This window comes from Ahaetulla prasina, chromosome 4 (assembly GCF_028640845.1).
Source record: "Ahaetulla prasina isolate Xishuangbanna chromosome 4, ASM2864084v1, whole genome shotgun sequence".
Taxonomy (NCBI): domain Eukaryota; kingdom Metazoa; phylum Chordata; class Lepidosauria; order Squamata; family Colubridae; genus Ahaetulla; species Ahaetulla prasina.
In genome coordinates this window covers 70,501,393-70,527,502 of record NC_080542.1, presented here as the reverse complement: position 1 = coordinate 70,527,502, position 26,110 = coordinate 70,501,393, and the positions used below count along the sequence as shown (strand labels likewise).

At 37.8% G+C, this 26,110-nt stretch overlaps 1 protein-coding gene across 1 annotated transcript in view; it reads left to right on the top strand.

The window, feature by feature from the left end:
* The window catches only part of NME8 (NME/NM23 family member 8), a 104,612-nt gene that overhangs the window by 32,734 nt on the left and 45,768 nt on the right, over nt 1–26,110 (top strand). The window contains exons 7-8 of the mRNA XM_058179689.1: nt 17,929–17,995; nt 25,933–26,009. Coding sequence (XP_058035672.1) covers nt 17,929–17,995; nt 25,933–26,009 — 144 coding nt within the window. The remainder of the gene's footprint in view (nt 1–17,928; nt 17,996–25,932; nt 26,010–26,110) is intronic.

Here is a 26,110-nt window from a genome sequence, read left to right as displayed (position 1 = left end):
TCACTTTGAAGTCAAATCCAAAACTTAAAAAAAACTTAAAACTTAAAAAAAATTTAAAAAAAAAATAACAGGGAATTGATTGATTACTTGCTTTTATAATTAGAGCTCTCCTGTTTCTGTTCAGTCCGGTATTATCTTCTTTAAGTTAAAATTGGTCCCGGAAGTTGGTCGCGGCAATTAGGTCTGCCGGAGCAGGAAAAAAGCCTCAGATCTGGAGCACTTTGAAGTTCTGAGGGGGCTTAACCCTTCGAGCCCCCTGGTATCTTCCAGGAGCTCTAGGGAAGCTCTACCTCTGCTTCTTTTTGCTCACCACCACTTCTTCTCCCGAAGAGGGGGGTTTCCGAACTGCTGGACAGCTGATTGTCGCTGTCTTAGCAGTCCAACATGATCCAGAGGTTGGTGACCAGAAAGATCACCTCCATTGCCAACGGAGCCCCCCTAATCTATGATCTTATCCAGGGGGGTGCCGCGGACTTTATGGGCGTTACAGAGACCTGGTTGGGCGCAGAAGGGGGCGTGCCCCTGGTGCAAATGTGCCCGCCGGGTTTCCGAGCATTCCATCAGCCGAGGGCCCAGGGGTGGAGGGGTGGCGGTTGTGATTAGAGAGAGTCTAGAGCCGAGGGAGACCACTGTACCTCAGATTGCCGGATGTGAATCCCTCTTTGTGAGGTGGGGTCATAGATGTCAGATGGGCTTGTTTGTCACGTACCTGGCTCCTTGCGGCGTGGCAGCAGCCCTGCCCGAGCTCCTGGAGGTGCTTGCTGGAGTGGCGGTGGAGACCCCCAGACTTATTGTCATGGGGGACTTTAACTTGCCATCGACCGGCTTGTCATCTTCAGCTGCTCGGGAGTTCACGGCTTCCATGACGGCCTTGGACCTGACTCAAGTAGTTGATGGCCCTACTCACAGTGGGAGTGGCACTCTGGATTTGATTTTCATCTCATGCCTTTGTCATGGTCAGATCACTTCCTCCTTCGCCTAGACTTTCTGACCGCCACTCAACACCGCAGGGAGACGGAACCAATGCGTTGGTTCCGTCCCAGGCGCCTGATGGACCCGGAGAGGTTCCAGACGGAGCTTGGGCCGTTTCCTGAGAGTCTGGCTCACGGCACGGCCGAGGAACTTGTCGCGGCTTGGGAACGAGCCGCGGCGGGGGCCTTCGATCGTGTCGTGCCTTTGCGGCCTCTGACCCGGCGTAGGTCTCAACCAGCTCCCTGGTACTCCGGGGAGCTGAGGGAGATGAAACGCCGGAGAAGACGCCTAGAGAGTTCCTGGAGGTCTAGTCGTTCAGAGGCTGATCGGACACTAGTTAGGTCCTATACTAGGACCTACCTAGTGGCAATGAGGGAAGCGAGACGTTGCTACGTCTCCTCCCTCATTGCGTCGGCAGATAACTGCCCGGCCGCCCTGTTTTGGGTAGCTCGCTCTCTCCTTCAACAGGGAGAACGGGATGACCCGTTGCAGGGACACGCTGAGGAGTTTAGTGGTTACCTATACGACAAAATCGTTCAGCTTCGGGACGGTCTGGACCAAAATTGGGTAGATCCGGGTGGGATGTCTGAGAGCCGTCTTGTTGAGACTGTTTGGGATGAGTTTGACCCTGTGGCTCCCGAGGACATGGACAGGTTACTGGGTAGGTTGAATGCCACCACATGTTTACTGGACCCGTGTCCCTCCTGGTTGGTGCTGGCCACACAGGATGTGACACGAGGCTGGCTCCAGGGGCTTACAAATGCTTCTTTGCAGGAGGGGGTCTTTCCGGCCGCCTTGAAAGAGGCGGTGGTGAGGCCTCTCCTCAAGAAGCCTTCCCTGTACCCAGCTGTGTTAGGTAATTATCGTCCGGTCTCCAACCTTCGCAGCGAAGATTGTAGAGAGTGTGGTGTCATGTCAGCTACCTCGGTACCTGGAGGAAACCGTCTATCTAGACCCGTTCCAGTCCGGTTTCCGACCCGGTTACAGCACTGAGACGGCTTTGGTCACGTTGGTGGATGAGCCAGGGATAGGGTTGTTCTCTGCCTTGGTCCTATTAGACCTCTCAGCGGCTTTTGATACCATCGACCATGGTATCCTGCTGCACCGTTGAGGATTAGGGAGGCACCGTTTATTTTATTTTATTTTATTTTATTTTATTTATCAAACTTTATACCTTCATAACCTTCTTATCGTGGTTCTCTCCTCCATCTCTCCGATCTCGCAGAACAGTGCTTCATAGATAATTTATTCGGCCTGCATCCCCACTGTGTGGTGAATCATCATTTTCCCTGGCCTCTTGTTCTATACATTTATGAATTGGTGAGATCATCAGTCTTTCTTAATTGAGGTACCAGCTGTACGCTGATGATACCCATCAGTTTTCCACAACCATAACTGCAGTTTTCCAGGTGCCCATCAAGTCCTTCTGGAAGCCGCCTCTAGAAACAGGCTCAAGCTCAATCCCTCCAAGACGGAGTGGCTGTGGATGCCGCAACCTTTACAATTTCTGCAGCCTGCTGACTGTTGGGGGCGAGTCATTGGCCTCTTTCTGGAGATACAATTTGCATTCTCCTGGATGGACGGCTGTCTTCAAGATCATCTGACGGCCGTCTCCAGGAGAGCTTTTACCAGGTTCGCCTGGTCCGCCAGTTGCGCCTTTCTAGACCGGGATGCCTTATGCACGGTCACTCACACTCGTGACATCTCGCCTGGACTACTGCAATGCTCTCTACATGGGGCTCCCTTGAGGAGCACCCGGAGACTCAGGTAGTTCAGAATGCCTCAATAGAGGGCTCAGGTTAAAATGTAACACCTAATGGTGCGCAGACTGCACTGGCTACCTGTGGTTTTCCGGTGCACTTCAAGGTTTTGGTAATGATCTTTAAAGCGCTCCATGGCATAGGGCCGGGTTACTTATGGGAATTCCTTGCCAACCATCTCCCAATTGCAACAGGAGGGACTCAGTGCCAGCTGCAGTGCCGATCAATTCTCACGCCCAGGAAGGGCCTTCTGTGGCTCTACTGGAAAAGCTTCCCCAGGACTTCGCCAACTTCCTGACCTTTGGACCTTCCGCCAGCTTGAGACACATCTATTTATTTAATGACTGACTAGATTTTTAAATTTTAATTGTTTAAATTTTAGATTTGGTTTTAACTTGGGGTTTTATTATTTATGTCTATTTTAAATATTCGCCTATTTAATAAGTTTTTATTTTTTTTTTTTTTTATTATTCAAGTTTTACAAAATTTTTTCCCTTTCCCCTCCTCCCCTCCCTCCTTCAACCTCCCCGACTTCCCGGAACAAGCACAAGGTATAGTTAAAAGTAAAACAAACATATGCTAAAAATTTTCGTCCCAACTTAATTATACCCTACAATCATCAATTCCTAACTTCCCCAAAAGCAATCAAAATAATACATCATAATCATTCAAAACAGTCTGATAACTCTTAGTCTGATATCTCGTTGAATATAGTCAATCCATTTTTCCATTCCTTTAAGTATCTTTCTTGATTGTCTTTCAAAAAGGCTGATATCTTCGCCATCTCAGCCAAATTGGCAACTTTCAATATCCATTCTTGTATTGTTGGTACTTCTTTTTTCTTCCAATATTGTCCTATTAGTAATCTTGCTGCAGTTATTAGATTTAAAATCAATTTAGTCTCAATTACTGTACAATCCGTAATAATTCCCAACAAGAAAAATTGCGGCAGGAACTTTATCTTCTTTTTCAGAACATTTTGTAAAATCCACCAAATTTTTATCCAAAAGGCCTTTATGTCCTTACAAGTCCACCAAATGTGAAAATATGTAGCGTCATCACAATTACATCTCCAACATTTTGCTTGCATTTCTGGATACATACACGATAATTTTTTAGGATCTAGATGCCATCTATAAAACATTTTATAAAAATTTTCCTCAGATTCTGTGCTCATGAATTTAACATTTCTAACCCAAATTTTTCCCACGTTTCCAATAATATTGGCTCCTGAAAATTTTGTGCCCACTTTATCATACAGTCCTTTACCAAGTCCCTTTCAGAATCTATTTCAAGTAACACATTATACAATCTCTTTATATGCTCCTGAGACTGATTTCTAATTTGCTTTACCAAATTTCCCTCGTTCTGCTCTCTATACCAATTTTCTGATCTCCCTTCCATCTAGCACGTAATTGCTCATATTGAAACCAAGTATAATTTTTCCCTTCCTCTCTTAATACTTGCAGAGATTTTAACTGCAAATTACCTCTTTCAGTATACAAAAGATCTTTATATGTAATCATTTCCTGATTCTGTTCTATGTTTATATTTTCTACTGTATGTCTAGGACATGCCCATATAGGAACCTTATAATTTAGTTTATAAGAGTATTTTTCCAATCACGCAGAAGGGCATTTCTTAGCACATGATTTTTAAAGGCCTTATCCACTTTTTTGTCATAAATTAAATATGCATGCCATCCATATAACAAATCATAACCTTCTATATTCAAAATTCTATCCTCTGTTAAATTAAACCAATCACTTATTGCAGAGAGCAGCTGCTTCATAATATAATTTAAAATTAGGCATTTTAAACCTCCCTTTCCGAGAATCTTGAATTATTTTCATTTTAACTAGCTTTTTACCTTCCCATATAAATTTATTAATTCCTTCTGCCATTCCTCAAGATTCTTATCTTTCTTAATTATTGGTATCATCTGAAAGAGGAATAAAAATCTAGGTAAAACATTCATTTTAATAGCAGCATACCTCTCCCAGCAAGATAATTGCAATTTTTCCAAACAATCAACTCCTTCTGAACTTTTTGCCATAAAACCTCATAGTTATTCTTATACAATTTCACATTTGATGACGTAATATAAACCCCTAAGTACTTAACCTTCTTTACAATTTCAAATCCTGTTACTTCCTCTAGTTTTTCTTTCTGTTGTCTGGCCATATTTTTATTATCACTTTTGTCTTTTCTGATTTACCTTAAACCCTGAGACATTCCCATATTGATCAATTATTTCCAACAAAGATTTACTAGAATTTATAGGGTTTGTTAAAGTAATCACCAAATCATCTGCAAAAGCTCTTAACTTATATTCATACTGTCTAACTCTAATTCCTCTATCTCCTTTACTTCTCGTATTTTATCCAATAATGGTTCTAGAGTTAAAATAAACAATAATGGTGATAAAGGACATCCCTGTCTTGTTCCTTCGCAATCTTAAAAGGTTCTGTTAAGCTACCATTGATTATAATCTGTGCTGTTTGCTCTCCATAAATTGCCCTAATTATTCTTAAAAAACCATCTCCAAATTGCATCTTTTCTATTAATTTAAATAAAAAATCCCAATGCAATCGATCAAAAGCTTTCTCTGCATCGAGAAAATAAATGCTGCTGGAATAAAATTTTTCTTTTCTAAGTACTCCAGTAAATTAACAATCTGCCTAACATTATTCCTCATCTGTCTCCCTTTTATAAATCCAGATTGATCATTATGAATTCTTCGCTGCAGAATCAACATTAATCTATTAGCTATTATTTTAACAAAATCTTATAATCATTATTTAAAAGTGAGATTGGCCTATAATTCCCAGGTTTAGAACAATCCTGTTCCTCTTTGGTATCAATGAAATAAAAGAGGTTCTCCATGAGGGGAATTCTCCTAGTTGTATCTGATTAAATAATTCCTTAAGTGGACCTAACATCTCATCCTGTAAATTCCTATAATAACTAACTGTAAGCCCATCCGTACCAGGAGTTTTCCCATTTTTAATTGTTTAATTACCAAAATAATTTCTTCCGAGGTTATAGGCCGATTCAATTCATCCGTTTGTTCTAAAGTTAAATTTTTAACCTTATATTCCTTCAAATAATTATCAATATCCCTATTCAATATATTATCTTTAAGATATAAATTTGTATAATATTCTAAAAAGCTTTTTAATTTTATCCTGTTGATATCTCTCTTACCTTTGTATTCTATTTTTCTATAGTACGTTGTTTTTGTCTTTTCCTTAAAGTGTATGCTAACCACCTACCAGGTCTATTTGCGTTACAAAAGTATTATGTTTGGCATATTGTATATTTGTTGCCACCTGATCAGCCATTATCATATTAAATTGATTCTGTAGTAACTTTATTGCATCTTTAAGTTTTTGATCATGTGGATTATGTATTAATAATTGTTGTTTCTTATAAATTTCCTCTTCTAAATACCTACGCTGTCTTTGTTGCTTATTTCTCTGTCTATTATTAAGATATATTAATACACCTCTCATAAAAGCTTTACTGCAGTCCCAAACCATTTCTATCGATGTTTCATTATTCAAATTATAATCAAAAAATTCTTTCATCTGCTTTTTACATTGATTTACATTATCCTGATATCTAAACAAATTTTCATTTAATCTCCAAGTTCTTCTACCCTCTTTTCCATATTGCAATTCCATCCAAACAGGACTATGATCAGACAAACATCTTGGAAATATCTTAGTTTTCTTCACCCTAAAAAGCAAATCATTAGAAATTAAAATAAAATCAATACGTGAGAAGGATTGATGCCTATCAGAGAAAAAAGTATAGTCTCTTTCCTCCAAATTCCGCAGTCTCCATACATCTCTTAACTCAAAATCTTCTATCATATCAAAAAAGGATTTAGGCAGCTTTGCATGTGCAGGTATCTTCTTGGAAGAAATTCTCTTGTCCTTTCGTGTATCTATTACTCCATTCCAATCTCCCAATATAATACACGATTTATAATCCCATAGAGTCAACTTATCATATAACATTCTATAAAATTTTTCTTGTTGCTGATTGGGTGCATATATACCAAGCAAGAGAGTCCTTTTTGTTTCTATTGTAAGTTCAATAGCAATATATCTTCCATAAATATCTGCCTCTATTAACTTGGCTGGTATATCTTTTCTCAAATAAACCACTATGCCATGTTTTTTCTCCAAAGCTGAAGCAACAAAATGTTTACCTAACTTTGAGTTTATTAGGTACTTTTGATCTGATAATTTAATATTTTGATCTGATAATTTTCTTGTAAGCAAATAACATCATTTTTAAATTGTTTCAAATAATGAAATATTTTTCTTCTCTTCTGAGCTGAGTTCAAACCATTGACATTCCAAGTCAAGATTTTATTTGCCATTACTGGGCTGCTGAAGCCTTTGGGCAATCAACTGAAGATCGTCCTCCCGTATCTTCGGCCGTGCTCCTCCCACCGCTTCTGTAGCAGAGTCCTGAACTTTACTTTGAGTTTGTTGCTCCTTTTCTTTACGCTTAAGGGCTCCCCTCGTCAGTCTTTGTTCTTGTGGTTGTTCCTCTGATGGTAACATCACTGGAATCACCTCAGCTTCCACACCCATTTGAGTCTCTTGAATTCTTTTTTCTATTATTTCTATTTCAAATTTCAGCACTGTAGAAAGAAAATCTTTGGCCTTAAGCACTGTGTCAATATGATATCTTCTTCCCTGATAATACACTGTCAAGCCAACTGGAACCTCCCATCTAAATTGAATCTGGTATTTCTTAAGTTCTTGTGTAAAAAATATAAAGTCTTTTCTATCCCTTAACATCTTGGGAGGGATCTCTTTCAAAACCTTCAACTCCTGTTCCCCTATTTTCAAGTTTTTCTGAAAAGCAACTTGCAAAATTTGATTCCTCACTGTTCTTTTCAAAAAATAAACCACGATGTCTCTAGGAAGTTTCTTTTGCCTAGCAATCCAAGAATTAACTCTATAAATTTTGTCAATTTGATAAACAACCTCTTGTGGATCAAGTTCAATAAATTCAGCCAGAGCTTCTGATAAAATATTTTAATGATCTTTCCCTTAGTCCTCATTCAATCCCCTATTTGCCAGAGCTCCTTCCACCTTTCTATACTGTATCACCAGCACTTGATCTTCATTTTTATCCAATTTGATTTGCATTCCCCATTCTATTTTCTATTTGTTGATTTGACTGAACAATTTCTTGCACCTCCTCCTCCACCACCTCCAGTCTTTTGCCAAACCTTGAAAAGCCATCAAGATATCTTCTCTTATTTTTTATTATTCTCTTTATTTCTTCTCTTATTTTCTCATTATTATCCATAATCTCCTTAAACCTTTCTTCAGACACTTTCCTTGCTCTTTAATCAGATCTTCTAAAGCTAGTTCAGAACCCCTTCTGCCCCCAGTCTTAGGTGGTTTAGTAGCCATTTCAGTTTTAAAATTCACAAAGTATAAGTCTAGAAACTTCTCTTTTCCCCTTTAAGTATAGGAGAGCTCAGTTCACTTCATTAAAATCCACACATAACTTTTCTTATCTTCTTATTCGTCATTTTCACTCCCGTTCAGGCGCCATCTTTAAGAGTCAATTAAAACAAAGGGGGAAAAAAATTCCTCTTTTTTAAAAGGTAGAAGTCCGGAAATCAAAAATACTTGCAATCCAATAATCGTCCGCTTGCACTCATTCCGTCTGCTTAAAGAGATCCATAAAGATAAGACAATTAGCAGAGATGGACACCTTCTTCTTTTCCTGCTTTTGCAGACACGCACTGAAGTCGGAGATGGCAGGAATATTTATGGGACCCGTCGACCCTTCGAGGCTCTGCTTAATTAAAACAAAGCCTCTGGGGAGGTCTACCAACATTTCCTGCGCTCTTATCTTCCCCCTTTCATCCAGGGAAAAAGATTAAAGCCGGCTTTTCCTGGCTTTTACGATGTTCAGTGCGGAGCCCCTTTAATTAGGGCTCAGCGAAGAGGTGGAGCCACCCGGAAGTCCTTTAATAAGTTTTTTAGATTAATGTTTTACTGTGTATATTTATGTTGTTTTTAGATGGCTGTACACCGCCCTGAGTCCCTAGGGAGATAGGGCAGTATAAAAATATGAATAAATAAATAAAAATAAATAAATAAATAAATAAATAAATGTCTACCATATATGATAATAAGAACCAGATGATTGATTACACTTCCAGCATTTAGCAGATCTATCTTTATACATTTTTGCCTATCTTGCCAGTATGAAATGCTACCTATAAAACATTTTATACAAATTTTCTTTATATGCAGTTGACATAGTCAATTTAATATTTTATCCCATAGTTTCTGCCATTATCTAATTCTATTGCATGTCCAAAGTTTTTAGCCCAAGTAATCATTGTCTTCTTTACCTGCTCACTTTCAAATTTAATACTTAATAAATACCAGTATAATTTCTTTATCAGTTTTTCATCTGTTTCAGTTAATATATGGTCCAATTCTGTTAACTCTTTGTTAAAACGATACGTTTTGGCATCTTTCTCATAGCGAGATTGTATCTACATATGTGGCCACCATGCAATGTCCATCCCTTGACTACTAAGTTCCTGCTTGGTTTTTAATTCCCCCTTTTCATTCAAAATATCTTTGTATCTTACAATTTTTTCCATGTTAATAGCATTAGGATGTACCAATGCTTCCATTGTGGAAAGCCAGACTGGTATTTTCAAATAGTGTTTTTCTTTTATTTAAAACCAGACTAGTAACAATGAATTCCTAATGTAGTGTCTTTGTATTTAAATTTGTAAACTTTGTATTTGTATTTGTAAACTTTGTATTTGTATTTAAATTTGTAAACTTTTTATTTGTATTTGTAAACTTTGTAACTATGTATTTTATTCTTCCCAACATGTCAACCTAGTTGGAGGCCGTGGCCTTCTAGGATTAATAATCTTGTATGTCTAAGGCTGATCCATTCTTTCACCCATATGAGTACCGAGGCCTGATAGTACAATACCCAGTCTGGTAGCCCAAAGCCCCCTCTTTTTTTGGCTTCCTGCAACATTTTCAAGCCTATTCTTGCTTTTTCCCCTAACCAAATATATCTTGATATCATTTTATTTAATTCTTCAAAGTATTTTTTCTCCAGTTTTATTGGTATTGTTTGGAATAGATATAATAGCCTTGGTAAGATATTCATTTTTATAATAGCTATTCTTCTTGTTAAAGACAGTTGCAGATCTTTCCATTTCTCCAGGTCTAGTTTAACTTGCCTCATCAATTCCATATAATTATCCTCTTTAATTGTTGCACATTTTGCTGTTAATTATATTCCTAAATACTTCACTTTTTTTACTATCTGTGTATTAATTCTTTCCATCAACACTTTTTTGTCTGTATCTGTAAGATTCTTAACTAAAATCTTTGTCTCATCCTTGTTTATTTTCAGTCCTGCTACTTCCCTATATTCTAATTAGCTTTGGTCCAGTTTTAAGGGGTCTTCTGCAGGGGTGAAATGCTCCTGGTTTGGACCGAATCGCCTGATCCGGTAGCGATGGTGGTGGGTGGTTTGGAGAACTGGTGGCAAAAGTCCCTGGTCCCACCCCCTGCCCCTGCTGAGCCGTGGCATCATCAGAGGTGGGTTGGTTTTTTTTACTTTTAAAAGCATTTTTTCTTCAGCCGAAAAAATACTTTTAAAAGTAAAAAAAAGCCTTTAATGATCGCACGGCTCAGCTTGGATCATCAGAACCCTTTACAAGTTTTTTTTTAACAACCTCTTCGGGCGAAGAGGTTGTAAAAAAAACACTTTTAAAAGGATCCTCTGGCAATCCTAGCTGAGTTGCCTGATCATCACAGGCTTTTAAAATCATTTTTTTACAACCTCTTACAACAGCCTCTGCCTCTGCCCATGCCCATCTAATCGCCCCGCCCCATTTACCTAATTGCTGCTTGTTTCAGGCTCGCTAAACCTTGCTTTGCTCAGCTGCTGCAATCAGTTGCATCAGCTAGCAACTCAATCTGCCTGCCTGCAATCCATCTCCTCAGTGAGCAACTCAATCTGCCTGCCTCCAATTGAGTAAGTAAATGTGGGGGGGGAGCTTTAAAAATAGTTAATTGGTTTTTTTTCAAGGAGTTTTTTTTTTTAGGCAGCAATTTAAAGTTAAGGAAGTTTTAAATTTAGCTGCTTTTATCTAAAACAGGGGTCTCCAACCTTAGTAACTTTAAGGCTGGTGGACTTCAACTCCCAGAGTTCCTCAGCCAGCTTTGAGCAAAGCTGTCTGAAGAACTCTGGGAATTGAAGTCCACAAACCTTAAAGTTACTAATGTTGGAGACCCCTGATCTAAAAAATATAAATAAAATGAAATAATGAAATAAAATAAAATATGTGTGCAGCTTTCTGAGATTTGATGTGTTTCTATAGTGTTTCACTCTAAGTACACAAACACACAAAATCTCACAAAGCTATATGTGGCATTTTGTGTGTGTGAGAAAGAGAGAGAGTCAGTTGTGTTGTGTTGTGTGTGTGTAAAGTTGGTTTTTGAGCTTTTTGTGGCTATGTGAAGTTCCTGCTTGTTGCAGGGGCCATTTTGGGTGAAATACAGCTGCTTTTACATTGTGTGAGAGTCAGTTGTGTTGTGTTGTGTGTGTGTAAAGTGTGAAAGATGATTTTTGGTTCGTCTTATCGTTTTGTATACTTTGTTTACTATTTGTATTATTTATTGTTATTGGCCACACCCACCCAGTCATCTGACCACTAAGCCACGCCCACCAATTAAGCCATGCCCACAGAACTGGTAGGAAAAAATTTTAGACTTCACCCCTGGTCTTCTGATATAAAGATCTAGTCATCTGCAAATGTCTGTAGCTTGTATTTCTCTTTTTTTATTTCCACTCCTTTTATATCTTCATTTTGCTGAATTTTAACATAACATAACATAACATTTTCCTGGTTAACACTTCCAAGGTCAATATAAATAGCAGCGAGGATCTAGTGACTAAAAAAACCCAATTAACTATTTTTAAAGCTCCCCCCACCCTGTCTAGTGCCTTTCTTGATATCAAAGTTCTCTGTCACGTCTCCATTTACTATCACCTTGGGTGATTGTTTACAGTATATTGCTTTGATCATATTAATAAATATCTCCCCAAAGTCCATATATTTTAATTGTAATAACATAAATTGCTAATTAACATTATCACATGCTTTCTGTACATCTAAAAACATCAATGCCATTTGTTTTCCAAGGTGCATTTCATAATACTCCAACGTATTTAAAATCATTCTCATATTGTTTTTAATTTGTCTCTTTGGCAGAAATCTGTTCTCATCTGGATGTATAAATTCGTTCAAGTACTTTTTTAATCTCTCTGCTATTAGCGAAGCATATATTTTATAGTCCATATTCAGGAAAGGTATTGGAATGTAGTTCTTTATTTGTGTTAAATCTGAATCATATTTTGGTATAAGAGTAATATTTCCTTCCATCCATGAATTTGGTATTTTTCCTTTTAATAGAACTTCATTATAAACTTCCAACATCACTGGGCTTAATACCACTTCTAGTTGTTGGTAAAATTCTGCTGGTAACCCATTGGGCCCTGGTGTTTTATCATTTTTTTTCTATCAATTCCATCATGGTTCGTTTTCAAAGATATTCATTCAGCATATCTTTAACTATATCAGGTACCTTAGGGAGTTCAGATTGTTTCAGATATTGTTGTATTTTATTTTCCAATTTTTTTCCTTGTCATACAATTTCTCACAGCATTCTTTCATAAAGCTTTTTTTCCTCCTCATTCTGATAGTGAAAAGTCCCTTTCTCGATTAGTTGATGTATCAATTTTTTCTCTCTCTTTTTTCAGTTTATATGCCAACCATCTCCCAAGCTTATTTGCATTTTCAAAGAAATTTTGTTTTGAACTTTTAATTTTTTGTGCCAATTCTTCTTTTTCCAATAGGTTCATTTTATGTTTTATTAAGTCTATTTGATTTTTCAATTCCTTTTTCTCTCTGGAGTTCTGATTCTAATATTTTGCATTCGTCTTCTAATATTTTCTTATTTTATTTCTTCTTGTTATTTTTCTTTCCCATATATGTTATAGCTAATCCCTGGGTTTATGCTTTAACATTATCCCATACAATTTGCAGGGAGGTCTCTTTTTTCCTATTCTCCTTGGGGAAAAAATCCAATTCTTTTTCCATCTTTTATATGAATTCTTTATCTTGCAGTATTGCTTGATTTAACGTCCATCTCCATTTTCTTTTTTGTCCTTTCCAACAACTTTCATTGGATTGTGATCTGCTCAAACATTTGAGCTCTATTTCTCTCTCTTGCACACAGTTTTCAGTTCTGATATCATCCATAACATGCCTATTCTGGACCAGGATTAATGCCTGTTTGAACAGAATGAATATTGATTTTTCTTAGGGTGTGTTTCTCTCCATACATCTTGGGTTCCTATTTCTTCCATCTTTTAAGGAAGGTTTTTGGGACTTTTTTGGGGGGGGCTTTTTTGCCTATTTTACTGCTCTTATAGTCAAGTTCTATGTCTACAATTGAATTGAAGTCACCTACCACACAAATATTTTCATATTCCAATTCTATAATTTTCTTATGTTTTATGAGTTTTCCATAAAATTCATCTTGTTTATTATTAGGTGCATATATCACTATCAACAATACCTGATTTTGGTTCATTGTTACCTCCACCATCAATATTCTCCGTCAGGGTTCCAAGTAACACCCCCAATGAAATCAAACTCGGAGGCTTGTGATTCCTCAACACTAACTTTTATTAGAGATGTCATATTGGCTCATCTGGGAAAATCCAAATCTGAGAACTTCTGGGTTTTCCTCATCCAAAAGAAAGTTAAAGACCTTGCCCACTTCTCCCAAATATCCACCACTACTCCAATCAATTCCTTCACATACAGAAGACAAACTCCACTTTCTTCTCAGCACAGCTGTTGGACACCATGGCCTTGAACTTCTCTGTAAAGTTTTGCTATGGCTAATTCTATTTCACTCATGCAATCCCCCCTCCCAACTTCCCACGGTAGGACTGTAGCAGGCCTGGATCCTGAAGGCACCAAGGTAGTATGGCTTCCAGGCCTGACACCCCCCTCTTCATCTGCAAAAATTTGTTTTGCCTTCATTGTTTCTTTAATATATAAAGCCACCTCCCTTTTCTTTTGCTGTGATAATGAAAAATGGTTTCCCAATTTTGGGGTACTCTAAAAGTTTATTGTATTGCTTTTTAATGTGGACTTCTTGAAAACAAATTAAATTTGATTTTAATTTTTCTAGTTTGTTAAAAAATTCTTTTTCTTTTCATTGGTGAGCTCAATCCATTTATGTTAAGTGATAGTAATTTTACTTCTTCCATTGTTTACTTATAGATAGGTTTTGTAGTTGATCTTATTTATCTCTGTTTTTTCGGTCTTACTCCTTCTTTTTCCCTTCTCTCTTTTTTTCTCTGTTTCAGTTTCTTCTTGTTTGTGTATTTCCTTCTGCTGCCACTTCCAGCATCTCTGCTTGTGCTCTTTTCTCTTCTTCCTCATATGCTTTAAAGTACTGATAATAGAATTGTTCTGCTCTATCTACCATATCTAATCTATGTCTTTTTCCCATCCAAGTCACCAATATTCCCTCAGGTATTAGCCATCTAAAGTTTATCCCGTATTTTATCAATTGTTTTGTCAGAAATTGGTACTGTTTTCTTGTGTCTCTTATCCTTCTGAGTTTTTGTTTCAGAACTATTATTTCTCTTCCTTTATATTTCAATGGTGCATCTCTTGCTCTTTGGAGTATTTACACTCACATTGCCTTCTTTGAAAATCTCACATGTACCTCTCTGGGAAGCTTATTTCTTCATGCATAACTTGTATGTATCCTAAATATTTCTTCCATCCCAGAGAGGACTTTCTGTTTGTTCTTTTCCAGCACCTCTGTCAGTAGTTCTACCATTTTCTCTGCAAGATCTTCCACTTTTTCTTCATCAATATTTTTGAATCTTAAGAAGTATTCTGCCTTATCCATCTCCAACATAATTATAGATCATTCAAGATCATTGTCTACCTTAGTTAGTCTATTCTCCATCTCTTCTACTTTCGTATCTATTCTGTCTTTTCTTCCATTTTCTGGATTCATTGTTCATTTTTAGTAATTATTTGCTGAATATTGCCTATTTTATCTTCCATCTTTTGTTTCATCTTTTGCGTCCTATCTGTCAGATCTTCATGATTCTTAGCCATAGTTTCTTGTATTGATTCCTGTAGTGACTGAAACATATTTTTCAACTCGGACTGAAAGGCGTTTAATTTTTCATTCTGCAACATAGTATTTATAAAGTGTTGACTCGCTGGGCTCACTGCTGCTGATGGTGCAGATGATGGAGTTTTCCTCCCTTTTTTACTTAAATTTGTGTTACTTGTCATTCTGATAGTTTGGGATAGTCAAATATTTTAAATAATAATTATTTAACAAAAACAGTCAATCAGTAACCCAACAATCAATAATAGATTAAACATAACAGTACTCCACAATATAAACCTTATTAAGTATACCTGATATACTCCAACAATTTCCTTTCTTGTTCCCAATCCTTATTTTCAAGCCTCAAGTCTCTTCCCTTTTTTGAGTGTTATATTTCACAAAACCAAAATATCCATAGTACATTATAATGTACAAGTCATTAAAAAGAAAACAATTGAAGAGTTCTCTTCATTGAAGAGACCTCTTCAATTGTTTTCTTTTTAATGACTTGTAAATTATAATCCACAAAGTTGTAGGTTATACTCCACAAAGGCTCACTAAATTGTAATCCACAAAGGCTCACCAAAACCTTGGAATTATATCCAATAGATTTTAAATCCCCAAGGGGAAAGGCTGAAAGCTAAAGTATAAAAATCTTCCTTTATTTTATAAGCAGCCTCTATTATTTCCCAATTTCAGTTGCTCAGTTGTTAAGATCTATATCCAATCAGGGAGCTACAGTATTTAAATCTTACACTGTTTCCACTCTCTTCCTCTCTGTAAACATTTTCCAGGTGCAAGAAGCTTATCTAAGTCTTACAACAATGTTTTTCCAATAAGCTACCTAAGATCAGTTCACATTTTCTTTTCTTCACTTTCTCCACTTTCTCTAAAGGTTTTTTTCTGACCAGTAGGTGTCACTGTTGCTCTATTTTTCTTCTACTCCTCTCCTTTAACTTCCTTTAGCATATGCCATTTTTTTCCCTTTAAGGGTTCCAGAGCCCAAGTTTTATAATCCCAGGTAAAGTTTTAGATCAATAATATCCAATTAATATAATTCTCAGGTTAACCAATCTGATTTTCCTCTTTTAGCATTTATATCTTTAAATTATTCAAATAGCTCAAATTTCCTGTTTGAATCTATTTCAGCTTTGTGCTTGTTCACCACTATTCTCAATGGGGTGGGAGATGAACAATTCCACTCCCTTTTTTTACAGCCCCACTGTCGCTCAACCAATTTTAAAAGGGGCAAATTTGACAGAAATTAGAAAACTCTCACTCAGCCACTGCACTGTTTTTCTTCAGTCTTCCCTCATTTTTCTCTGTTCGGGCTGTCACAGCCTTGGGCAGGACACAATGGCCATTTTTCCTTCCTGCTGGATTGAGAGCTTCCCCCGGATCAAACAAGGAGTTAGCTATCTCCTTGTGATCAACAGGGGTCTCCTCTCTTCTTCACTACTTCTCCAAGGTGGCTTAGGTCTGTTGGGACCTTCTGGCAAGAGGAATTTGGTGAATTTCCATAGAGCACTATGAAAGAATTGTCATATTGCTACGACATCAGCTCTGCCTCCATCTAAAAATACTTTTTAAAAAATCTAAAAAGAGTCTAAAAGAAGTGTGACAATAAATGAGCATAAAAAAGTATGACAAATCAAATCTATCATAATACAACAAAACTCCAATTGGTTTTAATGGACACCTAGAATATTGTCATGGAGAGATTTGATTTGCCATGCTTTTTATGCTCATTTATTGTTCTCGCACTTAATTAATACCTCAGCCCCTATTTTCTCCATCATAGTTAATAGTATTTATTTGAACTTTGCACTAAATTGTGAAAAGAGGGAAGCTCCCCAGAAACTCCCATATAATGTATTTTTCATTCCTATTGTTTTTTCAGTTTGAAAATATTTTTGGTTGATCCTCCAATGTCAAATATTCTCTGGTCCTAAATTCAATAATTTAAATTATTGTGTTGCTTGCATTTTATGCATTATGAAATTATTAGCTTTAGCCAGAAAGGATCCTGTGATAGCTATCAGTGACCTAGGATACTGTTTCTCAACCTTAGGAACTTTAAAATTGTGAAGTTCAAGCAAACTGGGGAATTCTTGAACTGACATACATATATTGTAAATTTGCTCCAGTTGCCAACAATTGTCTAGGCAATCCTTGTCCAGCATATTAATATTAATGGGAGGGAAGGGAAGAAGGGAAAAATGAAGCAAATTAAACTATAGCTTCTAGGTCTGAAATCAATGGCTTAAAAAAAGGCATGTTTTCTTAATGACTGTCTGCCAGTGGAAAGGCACACTGTTCTAGAAGAGGCTGTTCTATGAAGAAATTTTCCATTGTTTGTGGATAACAGCCAACTGATAGCAGAAGTTCAACATGGAACTCTTCACAAGAAAAAATGATTCATCTTTCCAGTTGATCCCAAGAAATACACTAAAAGGAAATATAGCCTTTGCCTACTTGGTTGAAAAAGGCAGGGGTTAAAAATCATAAATCTTTTTCTCTTGTTGGCAGAGTCAGCTTGCCTCTAGATGAGATAATTATTCTTCTTGATGTTCCTTTTGGCCCACCAGTGCCCACCTGTTATAGTGTTTATCTAAGGACAACCTAGAGAGAAACCATTTAAGTATAATAAAAGGAGTCAGTCTTTTAACTGCACTGAAAGAGTCTGGCTGACTTCTCATTTTTACCTTTCCTGTTGATAGACTTTTGCTGGTGGCATGTCATTTCTGCTATACAATCCTTAGTTCATATAAAAAATCTCTTAGCTGATTTTATTTTATATATTTTGAAAACTGTTGAAAACCATATCCCAGTAGAATGCTTTTTAAAATTAAAATATATTATGTCAAATTAAATGTAGAAACTGATAACTGCCATATAAACCTTTTAAATAAATCCCACCAGAGTTTGACAATGTAAATATTTAATTTTAGATGCCAGAGCTCATGTTTATAGAAGAGAAAGAATCAGAAGAAGAACCTGAAGAAGAAGAAGCTGGTGGTGAGTCTTTACTGTATGAAAGTTATTGGATAGCAACACAATTATACAATTATTTATAAACAGGATGGATTGTTTGAAACATTTTGGTACAAAATGGTTTTAACAGCAAATACTATTGGTTTCAGGACAGCATCCATAGAGGACTCAGAGATTGTGGATGTGATCAAAGAGCCATCTTTTTAAATGTACATCATACATATGATTGATTGATTGATTGAGTGAATGAATGAATGAGTGATTATGTGACATGATGTCATTAATAACTTTTAGTGACTATATAGTTTTTTTCCTTGATGATCTATCCCCAGTCTGATTCTTCAGCTCTTCCAATAGCACTGCAATTGCCACTGTAACTGAGTCTATCCACCTTGCTGCTGGTTGTCTTTTTCTTCTTTTTCCTTTCACCTTTCCCAGCAGTAGCACGTTCTCCAGAAACCTATGAAATAGAATAATTATTTGTGCCTCAAGTGAGAATTATGGATTGATTGATTTATTTGATGATTCACTTATTTGTTTTCTTGGCTCTCCACTATATACTTAGGAATCTTCTCCAGCATAAACTTCAAAAACAATTAATACTTTTCTTAGCTTGTGTCTTCAAAGAGCATCATAGAGAATACTAGGGCTTGCACTGTTCAGATTTTTTTGTCATAGACACATCATAGCAGCTGAATATCTTTTCTAAGGCCTTCATGGCTGTTCTGCCAAATGTTAGTTTGTGTTGCATTTAGAATAGAATGAGCTGGAAAGGACCTTGGAGCTCTTCTAGTCCAGCCCCCCTGCTCAAGCAGGAGAATCTATACCCTTTTAGATAAGTGACTGTTGGATTCTTTTTAAAAACATCCAGTGATGGAGTGTCCATGATTTCTGTAGGCAATTGTTAATTGTCCTCGCTGTTAGGAAGTTTCTCCTTAATTCCAGGTTGCTTCTCTCTTTGATTAGTTTCAAACTGTTGTTTCTTGTCTTGTCCTCTGATGCTTTGGAAAATACTTTGATCCCCTCCCCAACAGCACATAATACATGATCGTATTATTTCATATCTCAGTTACTGAAATCTGATGGGAAAAGCAATTAAAAAGAAATAAAAATATGATAAATCATACTGGGAAGATCCATCATGTTTCAACAATCCAGCCATGGTATTTAATTACATTTTCAGTTCCATCCTTAATGAAATCTATCTTTCTTAAACACAATTAGATAATTTTAATATTGTCTCGTTTCTTCTGTGTGGGTGGAGCCAAGATGGTAACAGTGAGCAGCAGCCCTGAGCTTTGGTCTCCTTTTTAGTATCTATTTTTATTCTTTTTAAAAATACTCTTTCTACTTTTAAATCAATTTTTAACAATTTTTAACAATTTTTAACTTTTAAAAGTTTTAATTTTACCACTTGAGAGGTTTAGCTTTTACTCCAGCTTTTACTCCAGCTAGTAAAACATTTAGTCAATGAGAGGAAAGTGTTCTCTACTAAGCAAATAAAACCAGCTAAACATGCTGCGACATAGCCCAGACAACCCAAGATAAAATATTTTTTTCAGATAACAGACACTGCAGGTAAGTCTCCTTCTCTCTTTTCTTCCCCCCTTTTGATCCCAGCAAACAAACCTAGCCCCCTTCTAGATTGGGAAAAAGATGACTGCTTCTCTATGGAGGAGGGAATTGCAATTCCAGTAAGAGTTGGAGGGGAGAATAAGAATAATATTAGGAACAATTTTAAAGGAGACTTGGTTGCTAAGAATTTCCTTCTAACAGCAGAATAAAATAGAATAGAATAGAATAGAATAGAATAGAATTTTATTGGCCAAGTGTGATTGGACACACAAGGAATTTATCTTGGTGCATATGCTCTTAGTGTACATAAAAGAAAAGAGACGTTCATCAAGAAATGTTCCTTAATTTTTAGCAGATGGTCTTGTGAGAAGGAAATCCGTAGTGAGTCACAGAGAACAATTAGAAGTAAAGAAACAATTAGAGAGCATTTCACTGAGGCAGCCTTCGTCGGCGCCATCTTGGAGTAAAAAACATTCTTTGTTTTTTATTCCAGAGAAACAGTCTCTGCCATATTTGACCTGCTCCTGGAAGCAAATGGAGGAATTAAAGAACAAAAGTCTCTAATGAGAAAACATATTAATGTTAGATGAAGAATTAAACAGCAAAGCTCACATTCCAAAGCTTACCCATGATGTTCGGCCAGCCTGTGTGGACTGGGGGTCTCAGAACAAAGGAGAGGCAGTGGAGAGACTGGTCTTGCAGAGACAGAGGATCTTACTCTAGTTGCTAACACCCCTATGAACAGGGGGAGGGGGACTCAACACAACTGATTCACACACACATATATACATAAAATGCCACATACAGCTTTGTGAGATTTGGTGTGTTTGTGTAGTTAGAGTGAAACACTACAGAAACACACCAAATCAGAAAGCTACACAAATATTTTATTTTATTTTATTTATATTTTTAGATAAAAGCAGCTAAATTTAAAACTTCCTTAACTTTAAATTGCTATGTCTTAAAAAAAAACTCCTTAAAAAAACCACAATTAACTATTTTTTTAAAGCTCCCCCCTTACTTACCCAATTCAAGGGACAAGGCAGGCAGATTGAGTTGCTCACCAATGAGATGGATTGCAGGCAGGCAGATTGAGTTGCTAGCTGCTGCAATTGATTGCAGCAGCTGAAGCAAGGTTGGAATAACAAGCGAGACTGAAAGAAGCAGGAAGCTGCCAAGTAGGCAAGTGGGGCAATTGGGTAGGCATGGGTGGGGCATGGGTGGTACGGGGAAGGTAGGGATTTTTGCTACCCATTCTCCAAACAATCCACCCCCATCGCTACTGCCTGATCCAGTCCAAACCGGGAACATTTCACCCCTGCTATACAGGCCCATCATTGCACCTTTAAAGTAGACAACGTACAAAATCCAGGAAAATACTGCAAAGTAATAATCAAAAGAAATTAAAGGCAGGAGAAAGGGAAATCTGTGTAAAAGTAGTTTACACAGCAATTGCTAAAAGCTCTCCAAACCCTTCTATCCTTGCAAAGCCACTTTACTTATGCCATATCCATGCATTTATACATTACTTTTTGTACTTTAAATGTCTATATTCATATATAGCATGTTTTCTCATGAACAAAATTTAATAATGTGTTAATAGTAAAGGCTTTTTAATAACATTCCTCCTCCAAACTCCTGACTTAAAATCTAATCAAGACTTTCTTGATCTTCTTCTTCTTCAACCATTCAGTCTTCCTTCATAAAGTTGTTCTATAATGTTATTTATTGCAAATGTAACTGGAGCAATCTGTACTGAAGAAAGTTAGCACCCACTCCTCTTAGAACAGGGGTGTCCAAACTACGGCCCGCGGGCCAACTGCGGCCTGCGGGTCAGTTTTTATTGGCCCGCAGCAAATTCTGAAAATATAATTGAATATGGCCCGTACATGGCGCTTGAGCTCAACTCTGTTGCACTTCTCAGTTTCAACACTAGATGGAGCCAGTCACAGAAAAGGTGCTTCTCCACTAAACAAAATTAAGCAAAGAAAAATATTTACCATGAGTCACCAGAAATGGCAGCACCGAAGAAATGCAAGATAGCAAGTGAGTGTAGAAGATTTCAAACACGGTGGGAAAATGAATATTTCTTTAAAGAAATCAACAGAAAGTGTGTCTGTTTGATTTGCAATGAAGATGTTGCCGTGATGAAAGAGTATAATGTCCGTCGGCACTATGAGACCAAGCATCAGAGCTACGCATCGTACACAGGTGCCGAACAAGCACAGAAATTCAAGCAAATGGCAACTAGCCTGCAAGCTCAACAACAGTTTTTATTTCGTGCTAACAAAATACAGGAAAACGCCACAGCAGCAACCTATGAAGTCGCACAACTTATTGCCCAGCATGGCAAACCGTTCTCAGACGGTGATTTCATAAAGCAGTGCCTCATCAAAGTCACAGAAGTAATGTGCCCGGAAAAAGTGCAGGATTTCAACAACGTGAGCTTATCCAGAAATACAGTGGTGCGGAGAATCGAGGACTTGTCAGCTAACCTGAAACTTCAGCTGAGAGAGAAAGCTTGTGCTTTTGATTTTTACTCGATAGCATGCGATGAGAGCACAGACACCGCACAGCTTTTAATTTTTTTGCAGGGAGTCGATGATAATTTTTGCTGTACGGAGGAGCTGCTTGATATGATGAGCCTAAAAGGCACAACGACGGGTGGAAATATTTTTGACGCTGTGTCAGAGGCAGTTGAAAAGATGGGGCTTAAATGGGACAAGCTCTGTGGAGTAACAACGGATGGAGCTCCGGCCATGACGGGTGAGCGCAAAGAAATGGCATCCATGGTGTGCGTCAAGGTAAAAGAGAGCGGAGGTGAGGCTGTTAAGATGCACTGTATAATCCACCAAGAAGCACTGTGTGCCAAGACTGTCCAGCTGGGCGATGTGATGAACACTGTTGTAAAAACTGTCAACATAATTCGAGCTAGAGGACTGTACCACAGGGAATTTCAAGCTTTCTTATCTGACGTGGATGCTGAATACAGGGATGTACTCTACCACTCTGATGTGCGCTGGCTCAGCTGCGGCTCTTTGCTGCAGCGGTTTTATTCGCTGAGATCAGAAATCGACAAGTTTTTGAAAGAGAAGGGCCGACCTCTTCATCAACTGAGTGACCCTCTGTGGCTGGCAGACCTGGCATTTTTAGTTGATCTCACTCATCATCTGAATACACTGAACAAGAACCTACAAGGCAAAGAACAGCTGGTGTCACACCTGTATGCGCACATGAAAGCCTTCTGTGTAAAGCTCTGCCTGTTTGAGACACAACTACGAAGCTTTACTGCTGCATACTTCCCTGTGCTGTCTGAAATCAAGTCTGCTTTTCCAAAGGCAGACCTTTCTGCTAAAAAGGAGAAATATGCTTCTGTAATTACATCTCTCGTGACAGAATTCAACCAGCGTTTTCAAGATTTTTCTGTCATTGAAAAACAAATCAAGCTTTTCTTGACTCCCTTCCTGGTGGATGCAGAAGAAGTGGAGGAGAGTCTGCAGTTAGAACTGATTGAAATGCAATGTGATGATTCTCTGAAGAGTCAACATCAGCTTCTCTCCCTCCCTGACTTCTATCAGAGTTTGGATCATGCCAAGTTTCCTCTGATGAGTCGCCACGCAAAAAGAATGATGAGCCTGTTCGGCTCAACATACATATGTGAACAAACATTTTCTCTGTTAAATCAGAACAAAAGCAGATTGAGATCCAGAATGACTGATAGCCATCTCTGTGAAGTCCTTCGTGTCTCAACCACCAAACTTTCTCCTGACATCCCAGCCATCCTTCAATCCAAAGGACAGCATCACTGCTCCCACTGAGAGCAATGTTCTTCACATTATAGGTGAGTTAGAAATACACACAGTAATCATGTGTCAATATGTCACCTCTTGTGTGTGGCCCGGGCCTTTGCTTATTTTTCTGTATTTGGCCCTCACCAAAAAAACTTTGGACACCCCGTCTTAGAATAATGAAATATTTTAGAAAATATTAAAAAGGCAGAATATTATATTTTCCCTAAAGGAAAAACATTTTTCTAAAGACAGAAACTCAGAGCCTCAGCTCTCTGCCCCAAGTAGAAACTAAGGGGTCAACTTTTAGAAATGCAGATTTGGTAATCCATTCAAGACAGGATTAAACAAGATTGATTAATTGCCAGCCTTTACGAGACAAACTAATTACAAATAACAAAATACATAAAACAAGCCTCTAAATTATAAAGTGCTGTAGAACGAACTGTATAAAATCCATGTGCTCATCAAACAAGGTAGTCAGCTATCCAGAATCACATGTGCTTAGTGATTCTGCTTCACCATTAAATCATCTTTCCAATCAGCCTTCATGTTTCCAGTGTCTTTCTCCCAACTTGGAACTGAATCAGTGTGAAATGCTCCCGGTTCAGACCGGATCACCCGCTCCAGTAGTGATGGCAGCGGGTTGTTCGGAGAACCGGTAGCAAAAATCCCTGGCCCCGCCCCCTGACCCTGCTGAGTCGCGCCATCATCAGAGTTTTTTTTTTTACTTTTAAAAGCATTTTTTCTTCAGCCGAAAAAATGATTTTAAAAGTAAAAAAAAAGCCTTTGATGATCGCGTGACTCAGCTGGGATCGTCAGAACCCTTTAAATTCTCTTTTTTTTATCAACCTCTTTGGCTGAAGAGGTTGTAAAAAATAAGCTTTTAAAAGGCTCCCCTGGCGATCCCAGCTGAGTTGCCAGATCACTAGAACCTTTAAAAAACATGTTTTCTACAATCTCTTTGGCCGAAGAGATTGTTAAAACTATCAGTTTAAGAGGTTCTGGTGATCAGGCAACTTCAGCTGGGATCGTCAGAGGAGCCTTTTAAAAGCCTTTTTTCCTCTGGCGATCCCAGCTGAGCTGCCTGATCATCACAGGCTTTTAAAATCACTTTTTTACAACCTCTTACAACAGCCCCCGCCCATGCCCACCCAATCGCCTGTCCCCATTTGCCTAATTGCTGCTTCTTTCGGGCTCGCTAAGCCTTGCTTTGCTTCGGCTGCTGCAATCAGTTGCATCAGCTAGCAACTGAATCTGCCTGTCTGCAATCCATCTCCTCAGTGAATAACTCAATCTGCCTTTGCTGGTTGAGGAACTCTGGGAGTTGAAGTCCCCAAACATTAAAGTTACTAAGGTTGGAGACCCCTGATCTAAAAAATATAAATAAAATAAAATAATAAAATAAAATATTTGTGCATCTTTCTGAGATTTGGTGTGTTTCTGTAGTGTTTCACTCTCACTACACAAACACACAAAATCTCGCAAAGCTGTATGTGGCATTTTGTGTGTGTGTGTGAGTGTGAGAGTCAGTTGTGTTGTGTGTGTGAAAGTTGGTTTTTGAGCTTTTTATGGCTCTGTGAGGTTCCTGCTTGTTGCAGGGGCCATTTTGGGTAAAGTGCAGCTGCTTTTACATTGTGTGTGTCAGTTGTGTTGTATTGTGTTGTGTGTGTGTAAAGTGTGAAAGTTAGTTTTTGGTACATCTTATTGTCTTGTATACTTTGTTCATTATTTTTATTATTTATTGTTACTGGCCGTGCCCATCCAGTCATCTGACCACCAAGCCACACCCACCAATTAAGCCATGCCCACAGAACTGGTAGGGAAATTTTTTAGATTTCACCCCTGCACTTAACCTAGATGGACATTTCTTCCAACAATACGAAACCCCCAAGACAGTGTAGCAACCATGATTCTTGATAGAAGTTCTCAATTATATACGTGTTATAGGTACAAAATTAGCAGTAGGTTAGGAGATGGATCAAAAAGCAACTTTTTCATTTTTTTTAAAAAATGAGCATTTTTCATATAGAATAAGCACTTCAGTTGTACATATACACTTCATGACATGTTACAGAAATGAATACAATTCACTTAGTATCTGTTTGAACTTATAAAGGACTTCCCTAGATGTACTTATAGTTCTGATGCCCTTCCCCACACACAAACACACCTTGCATAAATGTGATCTCATTTGGGATGTTTGGCAACCAGCTTGCATTTACAGCCATTTGCAGCATCCTGCAGTCACATGACCATGGTTTTTGCTTCACAACAGCAGCATTTGCTTAATGACTGCCATAAAATGTTCATAAAATTGGGTGCAGTCACACAGTAACTCACTTAACAACCACTACAACTTACAATTAAAGTTCCAGGTTCAATTACAGTACCAAAGTATTTAATTATTTCATTTCCATAACACACCTCTAAACTCAGAAAGCTTGAAAAATAACAGAGACAAATAAATTGGTCTCAGATACAAATAGTTCAATGACAGTTCTTTTCAGAGTAGCAAATAAGCATTAAGTGGTTGTATTATTTATTCTTTTGGAATGATTATACAGCTTTGTAAATTAATTATTGCTTTTCTTTTAGAGGAGGAAAAATGTGTGGTTGTCATTATAAAACCTGACGCTGTTGCAGAAGGAAAAGTTGAAGAAATAAAGCAATTGGTGAGCATGAAAACGCACACACAATTCCATTTCAATTTTAATTTTACTACTTAGTAAAGGAATTTGCTAAGCTGACTCTGTAAAATTCATGAGTCCCCTGA